Source organism: Chelon labrosus, assembly GCF_963514085.1.
Source record: "Chelon labrosus genome assembly, chromosome: 21".
In the NCBI taxonomy this organism is placed as follows: domain Eukaryota; kingdom Metazoa; phylum Chordata; class Actinopteri; order Mugiliformes; family Mugilidae; genus Chelon; species Chelon labrosus.
In genome coordinates, this window is record NC_140354.1 from 19,612,259 (window position 1) to 19,636,175 (window position 23,917).

General features: G+C 42.8%; 1 protein-coding gene across 1 annotated transcript in view; it reads right to left on the reverse strand.

The window, feature by feature from the left end:
- The window catches only part of mei1 (meiotic double-stranded break formation protein 1), a gene marked incomplete at both ends in the record, with an annotated part of 65,487 nt that extends 41,734 nt beyond the window's left edge, over positions 1-23,753 (reverse strand). Inside the window, 10 exons of the mRNA XM_084570807.1 lie at positions 113-212; positions 2,202-2,321; positions 2,697-2,811; positions 5,592-5,770; positions 10,092-10,301; positions 14,312-14,417; positions 17,846-17,919; positions 18,679-18,729; positions 23,299-23,422; positions 23,610-23,753. Coding sequence (XP_084426933.1) covers positions 113-212; positions 2,202-2,321; positions 2,697-2,811; positions 5,592-5,770; positions 10,092-10,301; positions 14,312-14,417; positions 17,846-17,919; positions 18,679-18,729; positions 23,299-23,422; positions 23,610-23,753 — 1,223 coding nt within the window. The remainder of the gene's footprint in view (positions 1-112; positions 213-2,201; positions 2,322-2,696; positions 2,812-5,591; positions 5,771-10,091; positions 10,302-14,311; positions 14,418-17,845; positions 17,920-18,678; positions 18,730-23,298; positions 23,423-23,609) is intronic.
- Between the last annotated feature and the right edge of the window lie 164 nt (positions 23,754-23,917).

Below are 23,917 nucleotides of genomic sequence, written 5' to 3' on the forward strand. Positions count from 1 at the left end.
ACTCTTGAATCTTTTTCTTCTGTTAGTTTCCTCCCTATCGACCGTACGATGGCGGGAACGCTCAACAAAACCAATAAAGAAAGAAAGTAATGACAGTGCAGTGCAGTCTCACCTTTCCAGTATTTCAGTGAGGAGCATCAAACCTTGTTTGGGCACTTCAAGCCGGGTCAGATGCAGAGCCTCCTTCAGGCTGCGCACCAGGGAATCAATACCTAGCAGAACCACACAAACACAAACGTCACCACTTGAGCGCACAGACGGACATTAATAGTCCATTAAAGTGCTTTGTCTGATATCTACTAGACTGCAGGCATTAAAAATGAGTGACATGCACGTAAATGCAACACAAAAAGCTGCACACGCACCGACAGTCACAGACTAACAGTGACAGCGATATGTCCTTTTAATTTGCTGCAACGCTGAATTCGCTGTAATGAGCCCGTGTTCGTACTGACCCAGAGCAGGAGCCTGAAAGCTAGAATAAATGTTTATAATGTGCTGCTAACTTAAGTGAATCCGGTGTTGAAGGGCTGCAGTGACAGAGAGGCCATAAAATTATATTATCCTTTCTAACGGCACACACATTTATTACTTTGGTCCCTTTTGGGCTTAATGACTAAGGCAACTACTTTCCCAACTCTAACCCTATGCGCACATTGAGCTTAGTGTTACTTCAGGCAGGCCACAGTTAGCTGATAATTCATCTATGAACAGCTCATACGAGTTGAGGCATCCATTGGCCAACCTCATCCAAGCTGCCTTATTTAAGCCTCGTTAGCCTTTTAGTTTTTCCTGATTCCCTTACAAACCACTTTACAACTCACCTTGACCCCAGCGCCTCCTTTTGTGCAGGTCATTGATGAGAAATTCTCAACAGAAAATTAATTTATTAGACTAAAATGGTCCAAATCAACTACAAATCAGTGTTTTCCGTTGCTCCACCGTTAACTGGTCTTGATTCTGGTGTGAGTTCCCCACAATAGCATACGACAGATCAACATATGCGAAGACAATATTCATTAGGGAATTTTGACCAAGGCACAGAGCATTTTATAAACTCAGTTTTTAAGCCTTTTAGCATTTAATTAACAATTTCTCTTGTATGTTGTTTTTTCTTTATATTTACTTCCTACTCCTCTATCAAACCATCTGTCTTCTCTGGCTAAGATTTGGACATCGTTATCATTGACTGTATAAAGATGGACGGTGGAACTGCTCCTCTAAAGTGAAGCCAAAGCAGGTAGAGCTCCCCCTGGTGTCTGGCTGCAGTATATGTCATAAGCTCCACCCCCTCCATGTTAGTGAAGGGGGTGGGGCTTACCACACAAACTAAAGCACTAAAGTACACGCCAGACAAAGGATGGTTTCAGTCATTCCAGGTAGTTAATATAACGTTGATGCATGTTAAAATGTCAGTTTTTGGAATAAGTTTCATTTTAGTTATTTGACGCTATAGAAACAGGATGTGAGATAATAGGCGTGTTCGACTTCATGCAGATCTGTGCAGATCTGACTTGACGTGATGCATGCTGGGTTGTTCATGCTCATAGGCCTCGAATATGATTGGTTAAAATGAACTTGTTCAACCCAGCATGCATCAAGTCAAGTCAGATCTGCACAGATCTGCATGAAGTCGAACACGCCTAATGGCAACTACCAGTTGCCATGCCAGCCACTCCATAAAGCAGTCCTGTGGGACTGTGAGAGTTGTTAAAAACAAGTACAGTGTATAATCCAGCATTTCCTTGTAACTGGTGGAGGTATTAATTCAACGAATACGGGAGTTAGTCTGGAGGAAGTGTGGGTGGGGCACTGATAAATCTTGAATCTTGAATCGTATGTAACCATTTTGCTTGATTTTGGTCATATTTTGCTATTACTATCGCACAGGTGGATATACTAACACAGTATACCGTTGCGTAACTGTGACGCTTGGAGCAAATGTCTTTAAACTAAATATTACACAACACAGTCTGACACAAAACGAAACAGATGGCGTCATCACAACCTTAAGCTCTCATCCACAGAGGCGACAAAGATGGATGTTGTGATGGCTCCACAGAAGTGAAGCCAGACCGCCTCGAAAAGGCCGCTGCCATCATCCCAGCAGTGACATTTTCAGGACAGACCGACTTCACCTTTGTCTAACGGGAGGAAACGGTGACATGTCGCCCGTCTTTACGCCACATCTAGACTCTCACCGTAGACAGAGTGACACTGGGAGAAGAAGAGCGGGTCCTCGGTGAGGAGCACCAAACAGCGGTATACGGACCACAGCAGCATCTCGTTGCTACTGCAGGCCAGGCAGTCAAACAGAAACCCTATGAGATGGGAACAAAGAGAAAACTTCTGTTAGGAGTTAAACAAATAGAACTTAGAGAAAAAGAGAAAACAGAGCTATAATATTCTTCTGCAGTGTCCATACACCAATTCCAAAACAACGTGACATTTTCTTGCACATTTGAGATGTAGTACATAAAAAAAAAATGAAGGCAATGTTCTTTTTGGATATTTCAATTCTATTCTGACACTCTGGGGCAAGAGAGTAGAGTCACTGCAGGGATATAAAACATAACAACTAGATATAGAAGAAGACGGAAATACAGAGAGAGACACAAAGCAATAACATAAAGTCAAGACAAAGAAAGGGAGTCCAAAGGGAACACAGAAGAAGGCAGAGGAACTTATTGCATTACCCGGTACGTTAGCCTTGATGAAGGGACCACTGTACTGAGTGGGGGAATGAACCAGGACAGATGCAATACACTTAGAGCTGGTCACCTGCAACGTTTCATCGCCACTCAGCAGCAACTGAAAGACACATTTATATTTCACTTTAGTACAAACTCCAACAAGCTGAAACGCACATGGCACTTAAACTACACGCAGGCCTTCAGCAGTGTTTATACAGCGATGTATATAAAGTATAGTTTCTGCACCGGTGCCAAGTTACTAATGGCAGATGCGTCTGGATCTCCTCTCCAGTCTGATTATGAGCCATGACACTGTTCAGACCTCCTATCAACATAGAGTACAGGAGTGAGCACGCAAGACGCATTGAGGAGGCATTTGAGATCTGCCATGTGTGGTGGTTTGAGCCACTTGTGACCACGTTCTTTTAGTAGTGTGAACACAAAATGTCCGTCTGCTCAGCTCAATCTGCCTCATTCATTCACAGAGACACAAAGCAGCTGTTATGAATGGTCAGAAAAGAGAAAAGCACCTTAAAGGGGGAATTACCATTTTTTTACAACCTGGACCTTATCTCTGGCATAAAATATGATCGTTTACTCACCCATATAACTTTGGTGTCATTTGGAGACGATATTTAGATCTGCGTATATCCATATAGTGGAAGTGACTGGGGCACCGAAACACAGCCTCTAAATATCGCATTATCTGCCACGAAACTCGTTCATTACACCAATATTTTGTTATGATACGCTAGTGCTATTCTCCGTTGAGTCCGGAGTTACCTGGACTTTATTTCTGGCATATAATATGATCATTTACTCACCCATATAACTTTGGTGTCATTTGGAGACTATATTTAGATCCGCGTATATCCATATAGTAGGAGTGACTGGGGCACCGAAACACAGCCTCTAAATAACGCATTATCTGTCGCGAAACTCGTTCATTTCACCAATATTTTGTTATGACACGCTAGTGCTATTCTCTGTTGAGTTCGGAGTTACCTATTATCATCATCTGGGGTCTGTAGATTGACCTACAGACCTCTGACCTGGATGATGTCATCTCTTTGACACCAAAAAAAAATGACACCAAAGTTATATGGGTGAGTAAACGATTGTATTTTATGCCAGAAATAAGGTCCAGGTTGTAAAAAACGGTAATTCCCCCTTAAGGTACTGCCTGTTGATTAGTAGAGAAAGCCTTTTAATATATTTTATCCTCGTAGGTGTTAACTAAACTAAACTAATAAATTGCTGCCAACAGTGCAGCAGTAACATTACCCTGCGTTTGGTTGCTTCCATTTTTAAAAATCATATTTCCATGCGCGCGCACAAACAACAGCGTTCAGTTCATGGTTCTGAAACAACAGTAGCATTGTTTTGGGAGAGCGCAGCACTAGTAGCACATAATGGGGCGTGTTTTTAGGGATACAGAGAAAAAAATAGCTCTGCACGCAACTGGATAGTCGTACAACCAATCAGAGCCATTTTGTTGCAAATATATTAAACTCCAAGCTGCTTAGATGGCGTATATATCTCATCTGTGTTATATTTCTGTCCATTGCCGCATAAAGCCGGCCCAATCGATGCGACTGGCCCTGCAGATCTATGTTGGAGAATAATCACTTCCCAACTGGACCAATTTCCGTCCACATAAATCTTGTAGGTGGGAGAAGTGAGACTGGGGTCCAGGCTACAACACTATTCCTCTGCACCCCAATGACATAGGGGAGAGTAAATGGAGATCCAATCACAAATGGTCACTGGAGAGGATGTGGAGATGCATTTTAATCTGGACACGTGTGAATACCAGGTCTGAACAAGGTCCACGGCCAAACCAGTTTAAGGAATGGCACAAAGAAATGGAGAGAATGTAGAGGTGGAGGTCAACAATCATTCGTTAATACACAGGATTAGATGTTACAATTCCTTGTGCCAAGATCCCAGGTAAAACACATTTAGAGGCCTTGTCCAACTGAGAAACCCTAACAAACCTACAGTCCATGAGATATGACGATTAAACCTACAATCTAAATGAACTAAGTAAATGCTGCTGGCTTGTATGGCCCACAGAGCAGCTAACCAAACAAAGAAATATCACTGCCGACCAACATGAAGACATCAGATACCTGGCCTAGTCAACAGCAGCATGCAGCATGTCATTGGGGTTGTCACAAAACGACAATACATATTAAAGAGTGCACCTGCTACATCAATGGCTCATGTTTGATGTCGTTTTAAGACCAAATTAATTTATTTGTCGAGTTATGTAACATGCCAAATTAATTTAACGTGCATAGAACCTTACTGATATTCAACAATACTTTATATAAGGAGTAGATATCAAGCAGTGAGAACAGAACTTAACTGGCTAGGGACTCTTGTGTTGTCTAGTTATATTGCTTTATGTGACTCAAGAGTAAATCAACTAGAGTTTGATTTATTTCTTCTTCTCTGCGCAGCACTGATCTAACTGTTTGTCTTTGCGTCTTCAAAAAGCACTGGATTTATCTGCCCCAAAGTTCTCTGCAGTTTAAGTGATTAAAAACATATCTGGAGGGATTAGTTATGTTTTGGGAGCAGATTTGTCAAGTTTATGTGATTATTTATTCAAGAGTTAAATTTTACAGCAGGACATCACACACTTGTGATCTGCATTAAACCTCCTAACGTCATGAGCTGCCCCGCGATGGGAGTCATCACTGAGAAAGTCTAAAGAGATGTAATCTACACATTGATTTCCCAGACACGAAGCACAAATATTTGTCCAGGGTAATACCCCCTCGAATCCCCATTCAAAGGCACATTAATCCAGGATTAGAACTTCATGTTATGATTATCATCGGGGTCAGAATGCAGGTCTTGGGGGTGGAAGCCGGATGTTTGGACAGAGACCTTTTTCAGTGCGAGAGGCAGAGGGCAGTTGTCAGGGGGCTGTTGCTCTTGGTTTTGGCTGAGGATCTGGCTGTTGTTGGCGAGGACGTCCCGGTTCTCATCGCACACGATCTGACTGCCGGGGCAGTTCATCAGAACTGACACTGCCTCGCCCAGCTGCACTAGCTGCAATAACAGGCCTAGCAGATGAAAGACGAGATGGGAAAACAGACACTGATGACGTAGTCTTTTAAAAATGAACAGACGTAATATATATACAAATCCAAACCAACACTCCTCGCAGCGTTGTTGAATACTTCCATTTTCCTAGGAAAATTACATGGTCCGTGTCAAATAGCACAACAGAAACTTTCAATGACTCCTTTAGACTATCTTTGCACTTGCGGTGGAAATGGAGACTCTCCACGGTCTGAATCTGCATTAAAAAGTATAGCATGAATAAAACATGATACTCTAAACTTCTATAGCGACTCATCCTTCAAACCGAGTTCAAATTCAGTTCAGCGAGAGAAGAAGGTCAGACTAAGGTAGCAAACGCATGCTGCAACACAGCTGCCTTCAGTACGGGCATCTGCAAAACTGAAAGCAAAACAAATCATTATCTCCTTCAATTAAAAGCAGTCGGACTCCACAGTGATTCTTTTCAACTTACCAGAGGCACTGACCTGTGAGCAGGAATCAGGTTTTGGGTTTTAACACCTGGTATATACACAAAGCAAAGCCTGAAGGCATACAAGATACATGGTCGCACTTCAAACACTGGAAGTGGACACCAATGTTATTTGAATATAACTGTATTCTGGGAAACTGTAGCTAGCTAGGTTGACTTAATTGGGTGCTATAATGACCATATTTGTGAAGAACAGCAACAGAATTAATGAGCCCCTGGAAACATTGAATAGCTGCTCATTATACCTGTCATTGTACGCTGCTCTGAACTGTCCCAGTAGTAAAGTCTTGAATCCTGTTTTTTGTAGCATTCTAGCTGAAGGCTATCGCTGCTACTCAGCAATTTAAAGATTTATGCTTCTGCGTCTGATCTATGGCGCCTGACAAGCACCTCCACGTAAGTGTAACTACATAACGTACACCGCAACAGCTGCGATTTGTCCAAAATGCATTTTCTTGTCCAGGCCTCTCAGAAAACTCCTTCTGCTTCGATCAGTTCAGTCCAGTGGTTGTAGACACCATCTACTCTGGCATTTGTGCAGTGATTGTTCAACATTTATTAGCTCCAACTTCAACACGAGCCAATCAGTTCTAGTCTGACATAGACTCAATTCTCAAGAAATGCCTTAATCGCCGCTAACTGTTTGTCCTTTAAATTTATTTTTATCTTTTACTAAAGATACGGACTCTAAAGAGCTCACTTCTCCGACAGAAGCCATTTGGTTGCGAAGTAATTAACTTCCACACTGCTCAGACGAGGTCTATGACCATGTTGCTGTTACTCTGCTGTCCATAAATGCATAAAATCCACCCCAATTATGCAGGGGCATAATCATTTCCCAACGGAGAGACTCCAGAACAATTTGTAGATGGGGAGGTCGGTCTCGCTTCCAGGATATTTTACTTCCATTACACATTAAGACACTCAACACAGTGGCAGCACAGTGGGTAGCGCTGGTGCCTCACTGCAAGAAGGTCCTCAGTTCGAATCCCTAGGGCAGAGAGGTTTCGATTCTCAGGGCCTTTCTGTGTGGAGTTTGCATGTTCTCCCCGTGTTTGCGTGGGTTTTTTCCAGGCACTCCGGTTGCAGCGGCTCAGGACTAACCCTCCATCCGACCATGTAATTTCGTTGTATGACAAATAAAGCACTTTAAGAAACTTAGATTAGAGAATGACGGCTCCGACCACATCACATGAGTAGACTTTGTGTAGATAAAACGCAGAAGCATGAATCTAGCTTAAGTCTTTAAGCCACTCAATGGGCGTAGACGTCATGCTACTGTGGTGTCTATACATAAACAAATCAACAAACACTACCAAAGACGGCCCAGGTTGGAGTCTCAGAGTATCATAAAGATAAGCATAAAGGAATGAGTCCACCAAGACCTTTTAATATTTAATGTGTTTTATCCTTTATCCATTCTTGCTATATACACAAAAAGTAATAAAAGAAAAACACAGGAAGTCATTTTTAAACACAAGGCAAAACATATTTTCTTCTCATAAAAATGTCATTCTCTATACAAGGCAGCGCCGGAGAAAAGTAATAATAGCCCTGTTCCTTCCATTATGCTGCTGTTATCGTCGGGGCCGAGCTTACTGATATTAACAACACGGCGGCTCAATTTTACGCCGAAAAACCGATGTAAACCAACCTCGCTCTCCTATTCCAAACCTGCTGTGCATCGTACATCACTCCCAAGTTATCACGGAGGAATAACAGCTTAGAATTTGGAGAAGGTAATGACACCTCTGCACCTTGTGTACGCCTCCTTTCGGGTTTATCTTGGCCGGCGCATTGTCCTTATAACTCAAATCTCCTACAAGATAGCGAACCCCTTTCATCTCAGTGTAATAGCCTCAGCTTTAAGTGCATCTATGTCTATGTATTACGGGGGAAAAAATCTATTTCAGTGTTAATAACTGGTTTTTGTGTATAAACACTGATCCTACACATTAAACCAGGCGTCTTGGTGCAAGGTTATAGCAAAAAAAACCTTTCTATTTAACATCATCCAACGTTAAATGCATCACCCTGAGCTAAACCCCTTCAAAGTTTTAGATGATGGGAGAAAAAGTCAATGTCAGTCCAATTAAGCATTAGCCTTAGCTAACGCCTAATAAATCTAAATGAGGCTAATAATACGGCATCGTGCAGCTTTTCATCCAGGCAGCGACTGATGTGCAATCAATATTTTTGTATAAATCATTGATAAAGAAAAGGTGGAAAAGACCGAAGAGTCAAAAACCTTTCAGCACTAAGAAAAAAAAGATGTGTGTTGGGAATACGTATTAAACTACTGAATTTATTGATTGTGAATCCCTATTTACTGTGCGCATGATATTTTTTTAATTCGACCAACACTCTGAGATTAGTGTTCCTATTTTGTGGAACAGTTTTCTTTTACTTTCAGCTATCAGGCTCCTCTCCTGTGGAACCAGCTCCCAGTTTGGGTTCGGGAGGCAGACACTCTCTCTATTTTTAAGGTCAGGATTAAGACTTACCTTTTTGATCAAGCTTATAGTTAGGGCTGGACTAAACCATCCCTTAGTTATGCTGCTATAGGCCTAGGCTGCTGGGGGACGATGCACCAAACACATGTCCTCCTTCTTTCTTCTCTCTCCTCTCTCGCATCCTCCACTCTCTTGCCCTCTAATTTCCTATCTAGCAATTCTGTGCTATTACTATATAGAATGTTTACTGCTGTGTGTCCCTACCCCCCTCCTCCTCCTCCTTCTTCTTGTGAGTATCTCTGGCCTGGAGTTGTGAGTTTCCTGTGGAGCTCTATACTACCTCTGTTGTCGTGGTCTCATCAGCCTGCCCAGTCTTCATGGAAGCCTGCAGTTATCCACTCCTACCTGAATGAACAGTTCTCCAACCTGCCTATGATTCCTCTTACATTTTCAAACTGTCATGTAACATCATCAGTTTGTGTCATAAGATTCCACATGTACGCTTTAGTCAGATATGTGTATCTATGACAGATGTATGTTTATCTTGCCGTTCTCTTCTCTCTTTCTTCTGTCTGCACCCGGCTGGCCTTAGGCAGATGGGTTCCTCCATATGAGCTGCTCAAGGTTTCTTCCTGTTAAAAGGGAGTTTTTCCTTGCCACCGTCGCCTTCAGGCTTGCTCTGGGGGTTTCAGGCCGGGTTTTTGTAAAGCGTCTTGAGACAATTTGTATTGTTATTGACGCTATATAAATAAAATTTAATTTAATTTAATTGAATGTCAAGGCTATGCTACTTTCTGCTTCCACTTCCCCACATATCGGAGGTAACGCTGCACCATTTGCACTACTTCTTGACAGCTTTGGGTTAGAGTTAGGGCTTTACAGGTTCAGATAGATAATAAATAACATATATAAAGAATAAAACATGATGTCGTGACGTTGTATTGATCCCAGGGGGAAGTACGCATTAATGCATCAAATCTAATGCATCAAAATGTACTTCCATGCATGTCATCCATCTTGTCCTCCTTTCAGATTTCTCTCCTCTGATGGTTTTGAGCTTGCTTTTTCTGTGAATGGGTCTCAATGCTGCGCAAGGACATCCTCCCGAACACTGCATCCAATCTTTTGTCCAAGCTTTTATTTATGATTATGTAACACAGCCTCCATAGTTCTCAAGCGAGAGCGAGGCAGAAGGAAGATACAGAGGAAACAAAACACCCAATCCGCACGGGATTCGTTTTATCACGGGATCTCTATGTTTGGAAAAACAGGGTCAATTATTTGCTGTCTAAAGCCCTATATATAGTCGCAAGGGACATGAGGACGCTGTGTGATTTAGAAATGACACATCAAATAAATAAAACATATTCTTCTCACCGACACAATTTCTGATGAGCTGCGGGGAGTCGGCGTTGGCTAAGGTCTGAAGCAGCAGGATGCACAATCTGTCCCTGACGGCGGCGGGCAAGGACTGGGCCGCTGAGGCCCCAGGTGCCCCGAGCAGTTGGAGCCAAACATTCACTACTGACGTCTTCAATGTTTCATCGGGGTACAGCAAGGCTGAGCACAGGTGGTTCAGCAAGGGCACTGGTGAACAGAGGAGGAGGTTAAAATATTAAAACCAGGCGAATAAACGTAGAAGCGAACGGGTTGCTGCAAAAAAACGACAAATAAATACGATTTGTTTTTAAGAAAGGCCTGCTTTGTGTGTGAGACAAACAATGGTGTAGGGAAACGCCGCCATGAAGATGAAAGGATTGAAAATTGGCTAGTGGGGGGAGGAAAAATTGCAAGGAGACAGAAGAGGAGATTAAAAAAATACACAGAATTGGAGACAAGAGTGAGGGACTCCCAGGTAAACTGTCTGCCTGCAAAAAGCATGATTCAGATTCTCAAGGAGGAGGGGGAAAAAAGATATAGAAGACAGAAAATCAGGAGAGAGTGATGATGCAAAAGAAAATGATAGGAGGAAACAAGTAGAGGCAGAGAGGCTGAGGCAGATAGATAAAGGGAAGGAAGGCGATAATAAGACAATCATGGAGAGGGAAAAGGCGACAAAGAAGACAGGGTTTGAGAATTAAGTCTTTGTGTAACACTATCTGCAACAAGTCTTTGTCCTGAAATCCCCAAATAATATGTAGATAGTCAGACTGCATTAAAATCACCGTAGGATGATTATTACAAATATCTCTATCAATAAAATGCAGTTACACACATTCAGGACGGAAAGACACACACATGTCTGGCGTAGAGGAGAAGAGAGAGAAGCAAATGCGTATGAAGCAGTGACTCGGAGTACACACAGTGTTAAAGTGCAAGGCAGCGCCGGCTGAGGAGGAAGACAGACGAGCTCGGGCGAGCGTACAGGAGAGAGACAAAGAGATGACAGAGTGGCCGGGCTCGAGCCCAGCTGCTCTGTGAAGCAGATCAAAACCCAGCGCGAGGCAGGAGAGAGGGCTCCCAGACATGTTTGATTAAACCAAAATATATGAGGCGACCGAGATGAGAGCCAGGCATGAAGAGACAGGGGTGGAGGAGGAGGAGGAGAAGGGGCGAGTGAAGATGGGGAAGACAGAATAGAGGGGGGTAAAGCCACCTCAGAAGACAGAAGATGAAAATGTCAGGAAAAAAAAAATTGTTATGAAAGATTAGATGAGGAATAAAAGTGTTGCTGCAGTTTAATGCCACATCTGTATGACACACACACAGAGACACAGAGGGGGGCAAACGGAAACAAAAAAAAGATGCAACCGTTTTCTTTCTTTGACAGACAAAACCAAAGGTTTGTTTCCGTCGCTTCCTGTTTTGCCGTCCCACTGTGAAGCTGTGTACACTGAGCTGTGTCTATCTTGTGATCTTGCTTCTACAGTATTTCTCTGTTGTTTCGTACTTGTCGCTTCACCGTGCTTAATTTAACTTTTCTCTGTCTTCTTCTATCGCTGTTTTACACTTTGTGCGTCTCTACATCACGGCCTGTGAATACAAACCTTCACAGGCAGACAGCTCGCAACCTGAGACGGCACCCGTCCGTCACCCAAAGGGGCCACACTGTTACTTATCCACAACTTTAAGCTTTTAATTCAAACAGGTGACTTACACTGATCAGGCATAACTTTATGACCACCTTCCTAATATTGTGTAGGTCTCCCTTGTGCCTCCAAAACAGTTGGGACTCATCAGAGAATGGACATGGACCTTCTGAGGGTGTCCTGTGGTGAATGTTGTTAGTGTGGGGGTCTTTGAGAGGAGGGGCCTCTGTGGATCATCCCACAGATGCTTGATCAGTTTGGGATCTAGTGAATTTGGAGGCCAGGTCAACACCTTGTGCTGTTCTTCATGTTTTATTTGAGTAGTTCTTAAAGCGTTTTAGTGCCTGCATCCTGCTGGGGATGGCTGCTGCCACGAAGGAGTGTCATTACTATGGGGTGGGGGTGCCTGGTCTGGTCTAGGTGGGTGCTACATGTCTAAGTAACATCCACACCAATGAATGCCAGGTCCAGAAGTTTCCCAGCAGAACACTGAATCGTCACAAGATGGTCAGAGTTATTTACTTCATCCGTCAGTGGTTTTAATGTTGTGGCTGATCAGTGTATATAGCAGTTCTCGCCCCTATAGTTGTAATGAAAGAGGTAATTAGCTACATAGACTAATACTGTTTATTTCTGGAGGCCGTGGACTCACTTTTGGAACCAGCCTCAAGTGGCCATTTGTGGAACTGCAGTTTTTGGTTTACTTTCCCAAAAACTCCAAAAATTAGTAAATGCTCCAGAGTGTTGGATGAGTCATCTATAATTTGAAATAATTTTCCTTTTTTAATCACTGTTGGGCCAGATATCAGCGCTTAGGAGACATAAAGTGTAGTTTTAATAGAGAAACAATGTCACTGAATTGTTAAATTTTGAATCTCTGTTCATCTCAACCCATGAACAACACCATAAATCCTATCCCTATCCTTCCCTCGCCCAATCTTCCGTCTTATCCTTGTCTGCCTTCTTCTTTCCTTATCTCATTAGCGCTTCATCCTCTCTCCCTGCTCCCTCATTTTGTCTGTATCCTCTCTTCAGCCGGGGCCCGAGGGAGTAACCAGCGACGGAGGAATGAAGGGAAGGGGGGGAGGGAAAGATGGAGAGAAAAGTAAAAGACTGAGTCAGGCAGAAGGAGGTAAAGAAGTGTGTGGCAAAACAGAGGGAAGTTAATCAGTTAGATAGACAGGCAGGCGGCGAGTGGAAGAAACGGCGAAATCCGCTGGGCGCTCTGGGGCTCGTGTTGTCCTCGCCGCGCTGTTGTCGTTAGTCCAAACAGCCCCACGGAGACGTGCTGAGTGACAGGCCACAGACAGGCGCACACAGTCAATAGTGGCAGCCCGTATCTTACATCAGCATCACGACAACCCACCGCTACCTGCGGATGCTCAAGGGGGGGGGGGGGGAAGCTCATGAAAATACATGGGTGGTGGACACACACAGACACAGACACGACATCGTAAAGAAGCCGCGGCTCACTTTCACTTCTGACTGTAAAGACAAGCATTCGGGCGTGACACAAACACAGCTTAACACACAAGACGAAGCTGATTAACAATGCCCATTGAAGAGCCGGGGGAGCGGTTCAGTGAGCAGACAGGTGGCTGCAGCAGAGATTAAATCAGAAATTGCGTGAGGGAGAAGTGCTAGGCTGCCTCGCTATACCACAGAACTGATATAAATATATATATATATATATATAGAAATATTTCAGGGGAAAAGGTCGGATGAATATGTATTTTCCGACTTTGCTCTCTTGTTTATTTTGAGCAGGTGTTTGGTACGGGAGAGGCTACGCAGACAGAATTTTAAGTCCGGTTATCTCAGTGCAGCTGGAGCAGAAGTGGAAAAAAGTCATAACAGCTGGCGAGATTAAACTGAGAGCGTTTGGGGGGGAAAAGGATATAAGAGATACAGTTTTGCGACTTTTTTTTTTTTTTTTTTTCTGTTTCTCATAGAGGGAGCGGACGACGGTGCGGCCTGGGAAAGACTTTCAAAAGAGGACACGGTGCGGCTATTAATATGCATTTGGGACGCAATTAAACAAAAAAAGGTCAAGAGGAAAGGTCGGAATTGTCACCGAACAGTAGATGTCTCTGTGTTAAGAGAACGAGAGATTAAATATTCATTCTCCCCTTCCCTTCTCCTCCCTTTGAGGAGAACTCTAACGTGTCTAATATATTCGTGGATCTCAGCTCAATTATTATTTTTCAGTTTCTTTTTAAATGCCATGGTGAAGATAAATAAATAAATAAATAAAACATCCAGCAGCATCTGATCTCACAATTCGCATGTAAAGAGCAATTTTCCGTTTGAATTCAGTGGTAGTTAAGAGGTCAAGGACGCTTTCACAGTAAATAAATAAATCCCGTCCGGTCAAGCACTGAGAAATTTAGCCAGAATTATATGAACTGTTGACAATCTTTCCTAGAACATTACCAGTGCGTCTCTCCAGAGTAAATATGGACGGTACGTGCCGGTAAAGATCATAAACAAACTACTGCTCTATTCTTCCCGTCTGTGGTCCTGTACTGCTGTGAGATGTGGTGTACGAGCGTCTGTGCTGGGTCTCACCGTGTTCAGTAACAAGGCGATTGGCCACATAAGGGGCTGTGTTCAGTAGGTTCCCCAAGAATCTGAATGTGGGCAGGAACCGCTTCAAACTGAGCTGGTTGCTGAGCTGGAAAGGAAATGAAACGGTAATGTTACACATACAAAATGTCACTATATATTTTTATACAGTATCATATACACCGATCAGCCACAACATTATGTAAACTCCAAAACAGTTGTGACTCATCAGAGAATGGACATGGGCCTTCTGAGGGTGTCCTATGGTGTACGGCAACATGATGTTTGAGGGGAGGGGCCTCTGTGGATCATCCCACAGATACTTGATCAGTTTGGGATCTAGTGAATCTGGAGGCCAGGTCAACACCTTGTTCTGTTCTTCATGTTGTTCCTAAAGCGTTTTTGTGGTTGCATCCTGCTGGGGATGGCTGCTGCCATCAAGGAGTGTCATTACTATGGGGTTGGGGTGCCTGGTCTGGTCTGATCTGGTCTAGGTGGGTGCTACATGTCTAAGTATCATCCACATGAATGAATGTCAGGTCCAGAAGTCTATCCATCCATCCATCAGTTTATCCATCCATCCATCCATCCATCAGTTTATCCATCCATCCATCCATCCATCAGTTTATCCATCCATCCATCCATCCATCCATCCATCATCTATCCATCCATCATCAGTTTATCCATCCATCATCAGTTTATCCATCCATCCATCCATCCATCTATCCATCCATCCATCATCAGTTTATCCATCCATCCATCAGTTTATCCATCCATCCATCCATCAGTTTATCCATCCATCCATCCATCCATCCATCCATCCATCCATCCATCAGTTTATCCATCCATCCATCCATCTATCCATTCCTCCATCAGTTTATCCATCCATCCATTCATCCATCAGTTTATCCATCCATCCATCCATCCGTTTATCCATCCATCCATCCATCCATCTATCCATCCATCCATCAGTTTATCCATCCATCCATCCATCTATCCATTCCTCCATCAGTTTATCCATCCATCCATTCATCCATCAGTTTATCCATCCATCCATCCATCCGTTTATCCATCCATCCATCCATCCATCCATCCATCTATCCATCCATCCATCAGTTTATCCATCCATCCATCAGTTTATCCATCCCTCCATCCATCCATCCATCCGTTTATCCATCCATCCATCAGTTTATCCATCCCTCCATCCATCTATCTATCAGTTTATCCATCCAACCACCAACCCATCCATCTGTTTATCTATCTATCTATCTATCTATCTATCTATCCATCCATCCATCCGTTTATCCATCCATCCATCAGTTTATCCATCCATCCATCTGTTTATCTATCTATCTATCTATCTATCCATCATCCATCCATCCATCCATCATTTATCCATCCATCCATCCATCCATCAGTTTATCATCCATCCATCCATCCGTTTATCATCCATCCATCCATCAGTTTATCCATCCATCCATCCATCCATCCATCCATCCATCCTTTATCTATCTATCCATCCATCCTTTATCTATCTATCTATCCATCCATCCATCCATCCATCCTTTATCTATCTATCCATCCATCCGTTTATCTATCTATCTATATCTATCTATCTATGTATCTATCTGCAGTAAAGGAACATGTCTGGATGATAGCACAGGCACATACGCAATTTTTGTCATTTGGCACAAAATGAGCAGTGACATATTAACAGTGACTGTTTCTTAGGAACAGAAAACAGACATAGTCAACATCTTAAAGCCAGATCTCTACACATTAACCCATAATTCTCTCCTGTGCATGTTTTGTACAGTGTTGTTCCCTAGTTGTTGAGAAAACCCCTCTTCTTTACAGTACACTATTTATTTTAAGCTATTTAGTTTTTTTTTTTGTAAAATCTCCACTTTGGGCGGTTGTAGCTGCACAGCCGAGGCAGAGAACACAACTTTCAAAATGATTTATGTTCTTCATCTTCCATTTTTGCTGACAAACTCCGCTTCAGCAAGGCTATTACACACACAGTACAGTATGTATGTTTACTGTTATACCCTTAAGGCCAAAGGCTGCTTTTTAAAACTTCCATCTGAAAGAAATAACACCTTCACAACTCTGAGGCCAAACAGAACAACCTTGAGATCTGTGGACGATTTTGAGGTGCAATCTGTGTCCTCGTCCTTAACTGTAAGTGTAAAGAGTACAACATTCAATAAGAGCAATAACACGTTAATGAATGTTTCTAAAACACTGCAGCTCGCAGCCACATCAACTCCTACATCCTTTATAGTTCTATTAGCACCACAAGGCCTTCTCGCTGAATGAGTCAGAATATGGAGCCAGGTTGTGTTTTAATTATAGATTAGAGTCTGTTCCCAGTACAAGGACCTCAGGCATGGAAAGGGTTACTCCGAGGCAGAGGTCTGTAATTAATTCAGCTCAAATAAAGCTTTGCAAACCACAATAAAATGCAATATTCTCCAACAAATTTTGTGTAAAAACTTCTAATCAGGCTCTATTCTCATCACATAAATGAGACCTGTCTGCTGCGCCATGTGTTCTACCTTTCTGTCATCGTCAGTATACACAGCTTTGCTATTTTCCACCTGCAGCACCAGCTGCAGAGTGAGACTTCTTCACTCGCGTCTCCCCCTGAGGTGACACAACAGCGGCAAGAGGGAGACAAGCTCACTGTCTGTTTACTAAACATCCCTGTGAGGATGTGATGTTAGTTACACGAGCGCTGTTAAAAAATTTAAGATGTTGGATACGTACATGCGCCTGCACGCATGAGGGCTTCTCTCTCTCATTTGCCAAAATATTAGGTAGACTAGTGAAAACGAATGTATTTTAATATAACAGTCCTGCACTAAATCACCCTTCATGACTGTTCTAATGTTCAGTTTACACCGATCAGCCACAACATTAAAACCACAGACAGGAGAAGTGAATAATATTGACAATCTTGTGACAATACAATGTTCTGCTGGGAAACTTTTGGATTCATTCATGTGGATGTAACTTAGACATGTAGCACCCACCTAGACCAGACCACGCACCCCGACCCCATAGCAACGACACTCCTTGATGGGAGGAGCCATCCCCAGCAGGATGCAACCACAAACACTGTTTAGGAACAACTCGAAGAACAGCATAAGGTGTTGACCTGACCTCCAAATTCACTAGATCCTAAACTGATCAAGTATCTATGGGACGATGCACAGAGGCCCCTCCCCTCAAAGCCCCCCCACTAACAACATCCTGTTACCAGACACCACAGGACACCCTCAGAAGGCCCATGTCCATTCTCTGATGAGTCACAACTGTTTTGGAGGCAACAAGGGAGACCTACACAATATTAGGAAGGTGGTCATAATGTTATGCCTGATCGGTGTATGTTGATACAGCGTCGGAAAGGTGCTAATTCGACTGTATGATCATTCTGGGGTCGAATTCAATTGTACTACAAAATGAAAACACAGCCTTTATGGGGACAGGATTTGTCTAGTGAGTGTATGTCTGTGCTTGTGTTTGTCTTACCTGTTTGTTCACCTCATCCAATACAAAGTGGAAAGACAGCTCACTCTGGAGCTCCAGGAGCAGCTGGACGAGCGCTAAAAGAAAAAAGAAAACACACAGATGCTTACACGTAGAAAGATATCAAACAAAAAGATAGATAGATAGATAGATAGATAGACTTTATTCACTTCGCAGCAGTTTCACAGAACATGCATTCTTTGTTTCATTCCATGTTCTTCTTTAATCAGTGTTTATCTTGTGAGTAACTGTGATATAACAGTCCATATTGTTTTTAACATCTGGCGTTATTGCCGGCATTCATCTTAGCTGAAATCAAAGCCGTCATTACGTTGTCTGCTTTACACGGCAGCTAAGTTTCATCTTCCTTTCTCTTCCCTTGTTTCTCCTCACACACAGATATGATAACTGCATTATTTATAGTCCTCAAATGAGTTTCATATTGTGATCTTCACTCAGCGTCTGCGCTGAGAGCAAAAAGCAGTGTCAAAATCTGAGGGCTATTGGGGCAAAGTGCTCCCTTAAGCATTTTAAGTCCGCCACCGTAAAATCGCTTTGTCATCTGCACACGGCAAAAACATTTTTCGCATTTTGAGAGGCGGCACTGATCCGAATCTGTCTGAGCGCTAAAAATGGTGGCTTTGCTGAGAGGAGACATGAACATCTGCATATAATATCGGCCTAAATCATACATTAAATACCAAGAGCAACAATGAAAGACACAAATTAATGTAAAAATGAGCCTTCAAATGAAGAAAGAAGTGAGTACGGTGTCTGTGTTTGCATGTGAGCACAAACAAACCCATCTTTCAAAGCACAAAGAGACGTCTCTTCACCTTGCTCAACCTTTTCCAGAGTGACTGGGTTCTCCACGGTCTGAAGCATCCCTGGGGACAGAAAAGCAATGACAGGCTGGATTTAAAGAGCGAGCAGACGTCACAAACGCGTCTCATGAGGCATAATATAAATTTAGAAAATGAATATCACCGTAAATGTAAAAGGGATGACTTAGGACAAGAACTATATAAAGAACACACGAAACAAAGACATGAAAATGAAGTTGTTATTATTAGTTCATGAACAAGACCATGCCTCACCAAATCACCTCTCTCTCAGTTCCCAGTTTTCATCCCACATCCCGCTCTTTTCTCTGATTTAACTTCCCTCTTTCATTGCATCTCCGGATTCCCCTCACCTCAACTCCTCTAATTCTATCCTTTCAGGCAACTTTTTACCATCCCCTCACCCACTCTCATACCTCCACCAATTTCTCGTAGGTCCTTCCTTTCCTCTGCTTTCTCTTCCACCTTTCATGACAGGAGCCAGGGGACTGGAAGCTTCCTGAGATGTGCCCCCACCCTGAGTCTCAATCCCTGAGTTCCTCTACAATCATCCATCTACACATTTCGCCCCCTTCATGTCTTCCCTTCAACCCCTTTTTGTCCCATCTCCTTCACCCATTTTCATCCCATCCCCTTGACCCCTTTCATCCCATCCCTTGAACTCTTTTAATTCCATGACCTTGACCCATTTTCATCCCATCCCCTTGACCCCTTTCATCCCATCAACCTGACCCCCTTCATCCCATCAACCTGACCCCTTTCATCCCATCCCCTTGACCCCTTTCATCCCATCCCTTGGACCCTTTTCATTCCACCCCCTTGACCCATTTTCATCCCATCCCCTCAATCCCTTTCATTCCACCCCCTTGACCCATTTTCATCCCATCCCCTCAATCCTTTTCATTCCATCCCCTCGACCCATTTTCATCCCATCCCTTGAACCTTTTTCATTCCACCCCTTGACCCATTTTCATCCCATCCCCTTGACCCATTTTCATCCCATCCCTTGGACCCTTTTCATTCCACCCCCTTGACCCATTTTCATCCCATCCCCTCAATCCTTTTCATTCCATCCCCTTGACCCCTTTCATCCCATCCCTTGAACCCTTTTCATTCCAACCCGTTGACCCATTTTCATCCCACCCCTTGAACTCTTTTCATTCCATGATCTTGACCCATTTTCATCCCATCCCCTTGACCCCTTTCATCCCATCAACCTGACCCCTTTCATCCCATCAACCCTCTTTGATCCCTTTCCATCCCATCGGCTTAACAATTTTCATCCCAACTCCTCGACCCCTTTTCATCCTTCCATACCTTTTGAATCAATTAAGGCCTGGTCTTTGTTAGTGAAAGGCTCCTTCTAAGTCTCGTCAGAGCTTTTACAGGCTTACCATTTTTCCACAAATCCTGTTATTGTGCTAATTTGATTAAAGTTAAAATGGTTAAGGCCGGATATTTTATGTTAATATTCACCCAGCAGGGGGGAAGTAACCTCATGTGATGGTGTGGTATCATAAAAACACGCCGGGGTATAATTATTACAGCAGTGGAAGAGACTAAAGACTTTATACTCATCAAAGATATTTGCCAGTTATTATTCTCCTCACATCTCCAATAGAAGTAATTCGGTGATGGGTAGTATAATGTACAGGCTGAGGCAGTAAAATATTCACTATGACACAAGGCTTATAAAGCTACTCTCCCTGTGCATATTAATGCACGATCCCATAGGCTTACTGGCTGCACTGTGGTTGTCATAATATTGAGGACTTTACTGACATCCAAGATGAGAGTTTGACTGCTGTACTAATTAATTCCCTGCTCAAAGATTCCCATGAATCATTGCATTTTGGTATCTAAAGCATTGTAATTTTGTACATAAAGAATTAATAACCCTGCTATCAGTGGAGTACAGAACTGCAGAGTAAAAAAAGGAAAACACAAATGATGACAGTTTATCTTAGCCTGCTGTAACCAGACCCAATTATTAACAGAATATGAGTCTGGAAACACGCCATTGGGATTTTATTATGAGGCGAGTTTCAAGCATATCAGAGAAAAGAAATAAATACTTCTGTATGGAACGGTAGCTGGTTTGTTTTCTAGGCTAGCTTTATCCAAAAAGGGACGACACACAGGAAGAAACATCAATGAGGTGACCAAAGACCACGTAATGCTAATGAAATTCTACAAGTTGAAGCAATAGAGGAGAAAAAAAAAAAACCCACTGACAGCTGCGCTCAACTTTAAAATGAAGTAATTTGAGATTTTGATCAATGTGAACAACATCGAGTTCCCCGAACCTTTGCTACAACATCACCCACAGCTTTGGTTTCAACCACGTCAAAACGAAAGAGAAGCTCATGACTGTGGTCTCCAACAAACCCAAACTGTATTGTCACCCTCAAAGTGCTGACAATGCCAAAAAAACGTGATGCTTGGGTGCAGGGTTCTTAAAAAAAAAAAAATCATCCACATTGCATGCAAGTATACGCGTTTATTTATCTCACAGCTACATAATGAGCTTGTTTCGCTCTGAATCATTTGGGGCAGGAACATACAAGAGAGGTTACCAAGGCAACTAAAGCCCGGAAGTACACTAGCGATCAACTATCATTACTTATATGTGGCAAGTGTTCAATGATTATATTATTATGTTCTCCCTGTGTCTGCGTGGGTTCTCTCCGGGTTCTCCAGCTTCCTCCGACCGTCCAAAGACATGCTGGTTAGGTTAATTGGTGATTCTAAATTGGCCGTAGGTGTGTGTGTGTGAGTGTGAATGGTTGTCTGTCTCTGTGTGTGGCCCTGCGATGGACTGGTGACCTGTCCAGGGTGTACCCCTGCCTCTCGCCCGATGACAGCTGGGATAGGCTCCAGCAGACCCCCGTGACCCTTAACAGGACTAAACGGGTATAAAAGATGAATGAATGAAAAAACCAAACACTATAAAGATAAATTTCGTAAACAATGTTTGCACAAACCTACATTTTAATCCAATAATAATGCTTAAGATTAACTCTATTATCTGTGGATCCATTTCTTTTTTTATCTTCTTAGTAAAACTGATGAATGTTGTGAATGTTTCTCTGTCTCGCCACTCTAGTAACGCAATACGATCGCTTGTCTCCATTGTTCAGTCTGGCGTGCAGAACAGCTGTAATGTGACTGCAGCACAAACACAACAATGGCCCGACACCGTGGAGATTAGTTCCAAGGAGTGGGAATGTTACGCAATCACACCAAAGCGAGCGAGATGATGATACGCGCCGAGCGTGTTTTGCTGTTTTCGCTCTACCCCGTCCTGCCCTCCCCCTTTCTGGAGCGGGTGGCTGAGCACAGATGTTCACCACTTGTTCATCAAGGTTGGAAGTACAAACACAATCACGATGTGTGTGTCGAGTGATTATGTTTTCATGTCCCTGTCTCTTCCCCCGGATTATTTGTTGTTTCTCTCTTCATTGTCAAGACTGAAAACTGTCATTTTAAAACAATCCGATTATAAAATGAAAAAGGCAACAATAGAAAACGCATTATGCAGCACGACTGACCCAGAGTTTTGTCAATCAAAATATTTAATCATGATTAAGTGCAGGAACGCCACTCTTCATTCATTACTTTTTGATTCTCTCTGTTCTAAATGTACCTTAAAAGGATATTTTATCCTCTTATTAACATGGGAGTGGAAAAATATGCTCGCTTTATGCAAATGTATGTTATTAGCATTTCAACAAGCCAACATAATGACAAACACTGCTCAGAATGTTCCCCACAATAACCTCAAAGCTACTGAATGCTCAGAGGATATGTTGTGTTTCCACTGCAAACTTTCCTGCCCGGTCGGTCTTCGGTGAGGGGGAGGAGGGCTCTCTGCATCAGCCGTGCGATTGGACGGTGAGTGGCATTCGACGCTCGATGTACTCCCATGGTAAATCAGTTCACATGGACAGTAAATGCAAATAACTTTGGTTTTGTCGAGAGAAACATCTGGTGTTCAAAATACCCTTTTTCTTTTTTTCATATCTGCTCAAGAAGGCGTGTTTCTGCAGCCGTAATGCTGCATAGCTACGGGTCAAGCCGAAGGTCAAATCACAGAACAAGTCTGTGTTAATTGTGCCTTAAAATACTTAATGGTTTTTTTTTCTAATGGTTCTTTGATGCATTATTATCACATTAGCTTTGACAACCCTATTCATTAATAGTATTACTTTATTTAACTTGATGGCAGAACTTGTAACAAATACAAATATGTGTGGGAAGCAAGTCACATCTATAAACCTATAAATATTTCGACGGTATCTCATGCGTTAATGGTCCGTCATCATCCATTTTAAGTTTATTACAGTTAATATTAAACTGAAGCCTTCAAATCACAGCTGCAATATTAGAAACATTATGAATCTGATTTTTTACTCCAAATCATTCGACTCCAGTCCTCAAGGGAGGCTTTGTACACCGCTCAGTCACGCTCGCTGTTCATGCTCCTTATTTTGGAACTAATAAATTTCCACCGCCTACAACATTCTTACTTATCAGTCCACATAATAAAACTATTGTCACCTCCTTGCTAGACTTTCATTCACAGCCTGATCTAAATGTGCTGCTAATTCTCACCCAGTAGAGAAGCTGTGAAATGCAGAGAGACTCGGTGGTCCTGTCGGAGCAGCTCTCTCAAAGCCCCCGGAGAACTCTTCAGCATCCCGCTGACACCAGACAAGGCAAAAGACTTCCTCGCTGACTGCATCACACACAGAGACACAAACAGTGTGGGAGACAGATACAGGAGGGTAAATAAAGTCTGTGCATCAAGGGGGATGAGTAACATCATTACATTTTGTGGCCTGTAATAAAAACAACAACATCTATTACTCAAAAAAGATGACGAACAGCTTACTTCAAGATAAAACTATTTATATAGTCCTCACCGCAACATCCTCACTCTCAATCATTTCGATGACACAGGCCACACAGAGCAGCCCGCCGCCCCCCTCTGCAGTCCCCATGCGGCCGCTCCATTTAGGGTCATGTCTGAAGTGGATCTTGTCATAAACAACATCTGCACTCGTCATTTTGATCGTGTCACCTGTTAAAACAAACATGGGGTCAAATTTTTATTTTGGAAGCTGGGAGGATGGGTAAAAAATAAAAAAGCTAGCTAGCTATTACGTCAAGCTAATTATAATGTCAACACGAGCTAACGGAGAATAGCCGTTAGCTTCTTAAAAACAAAAGA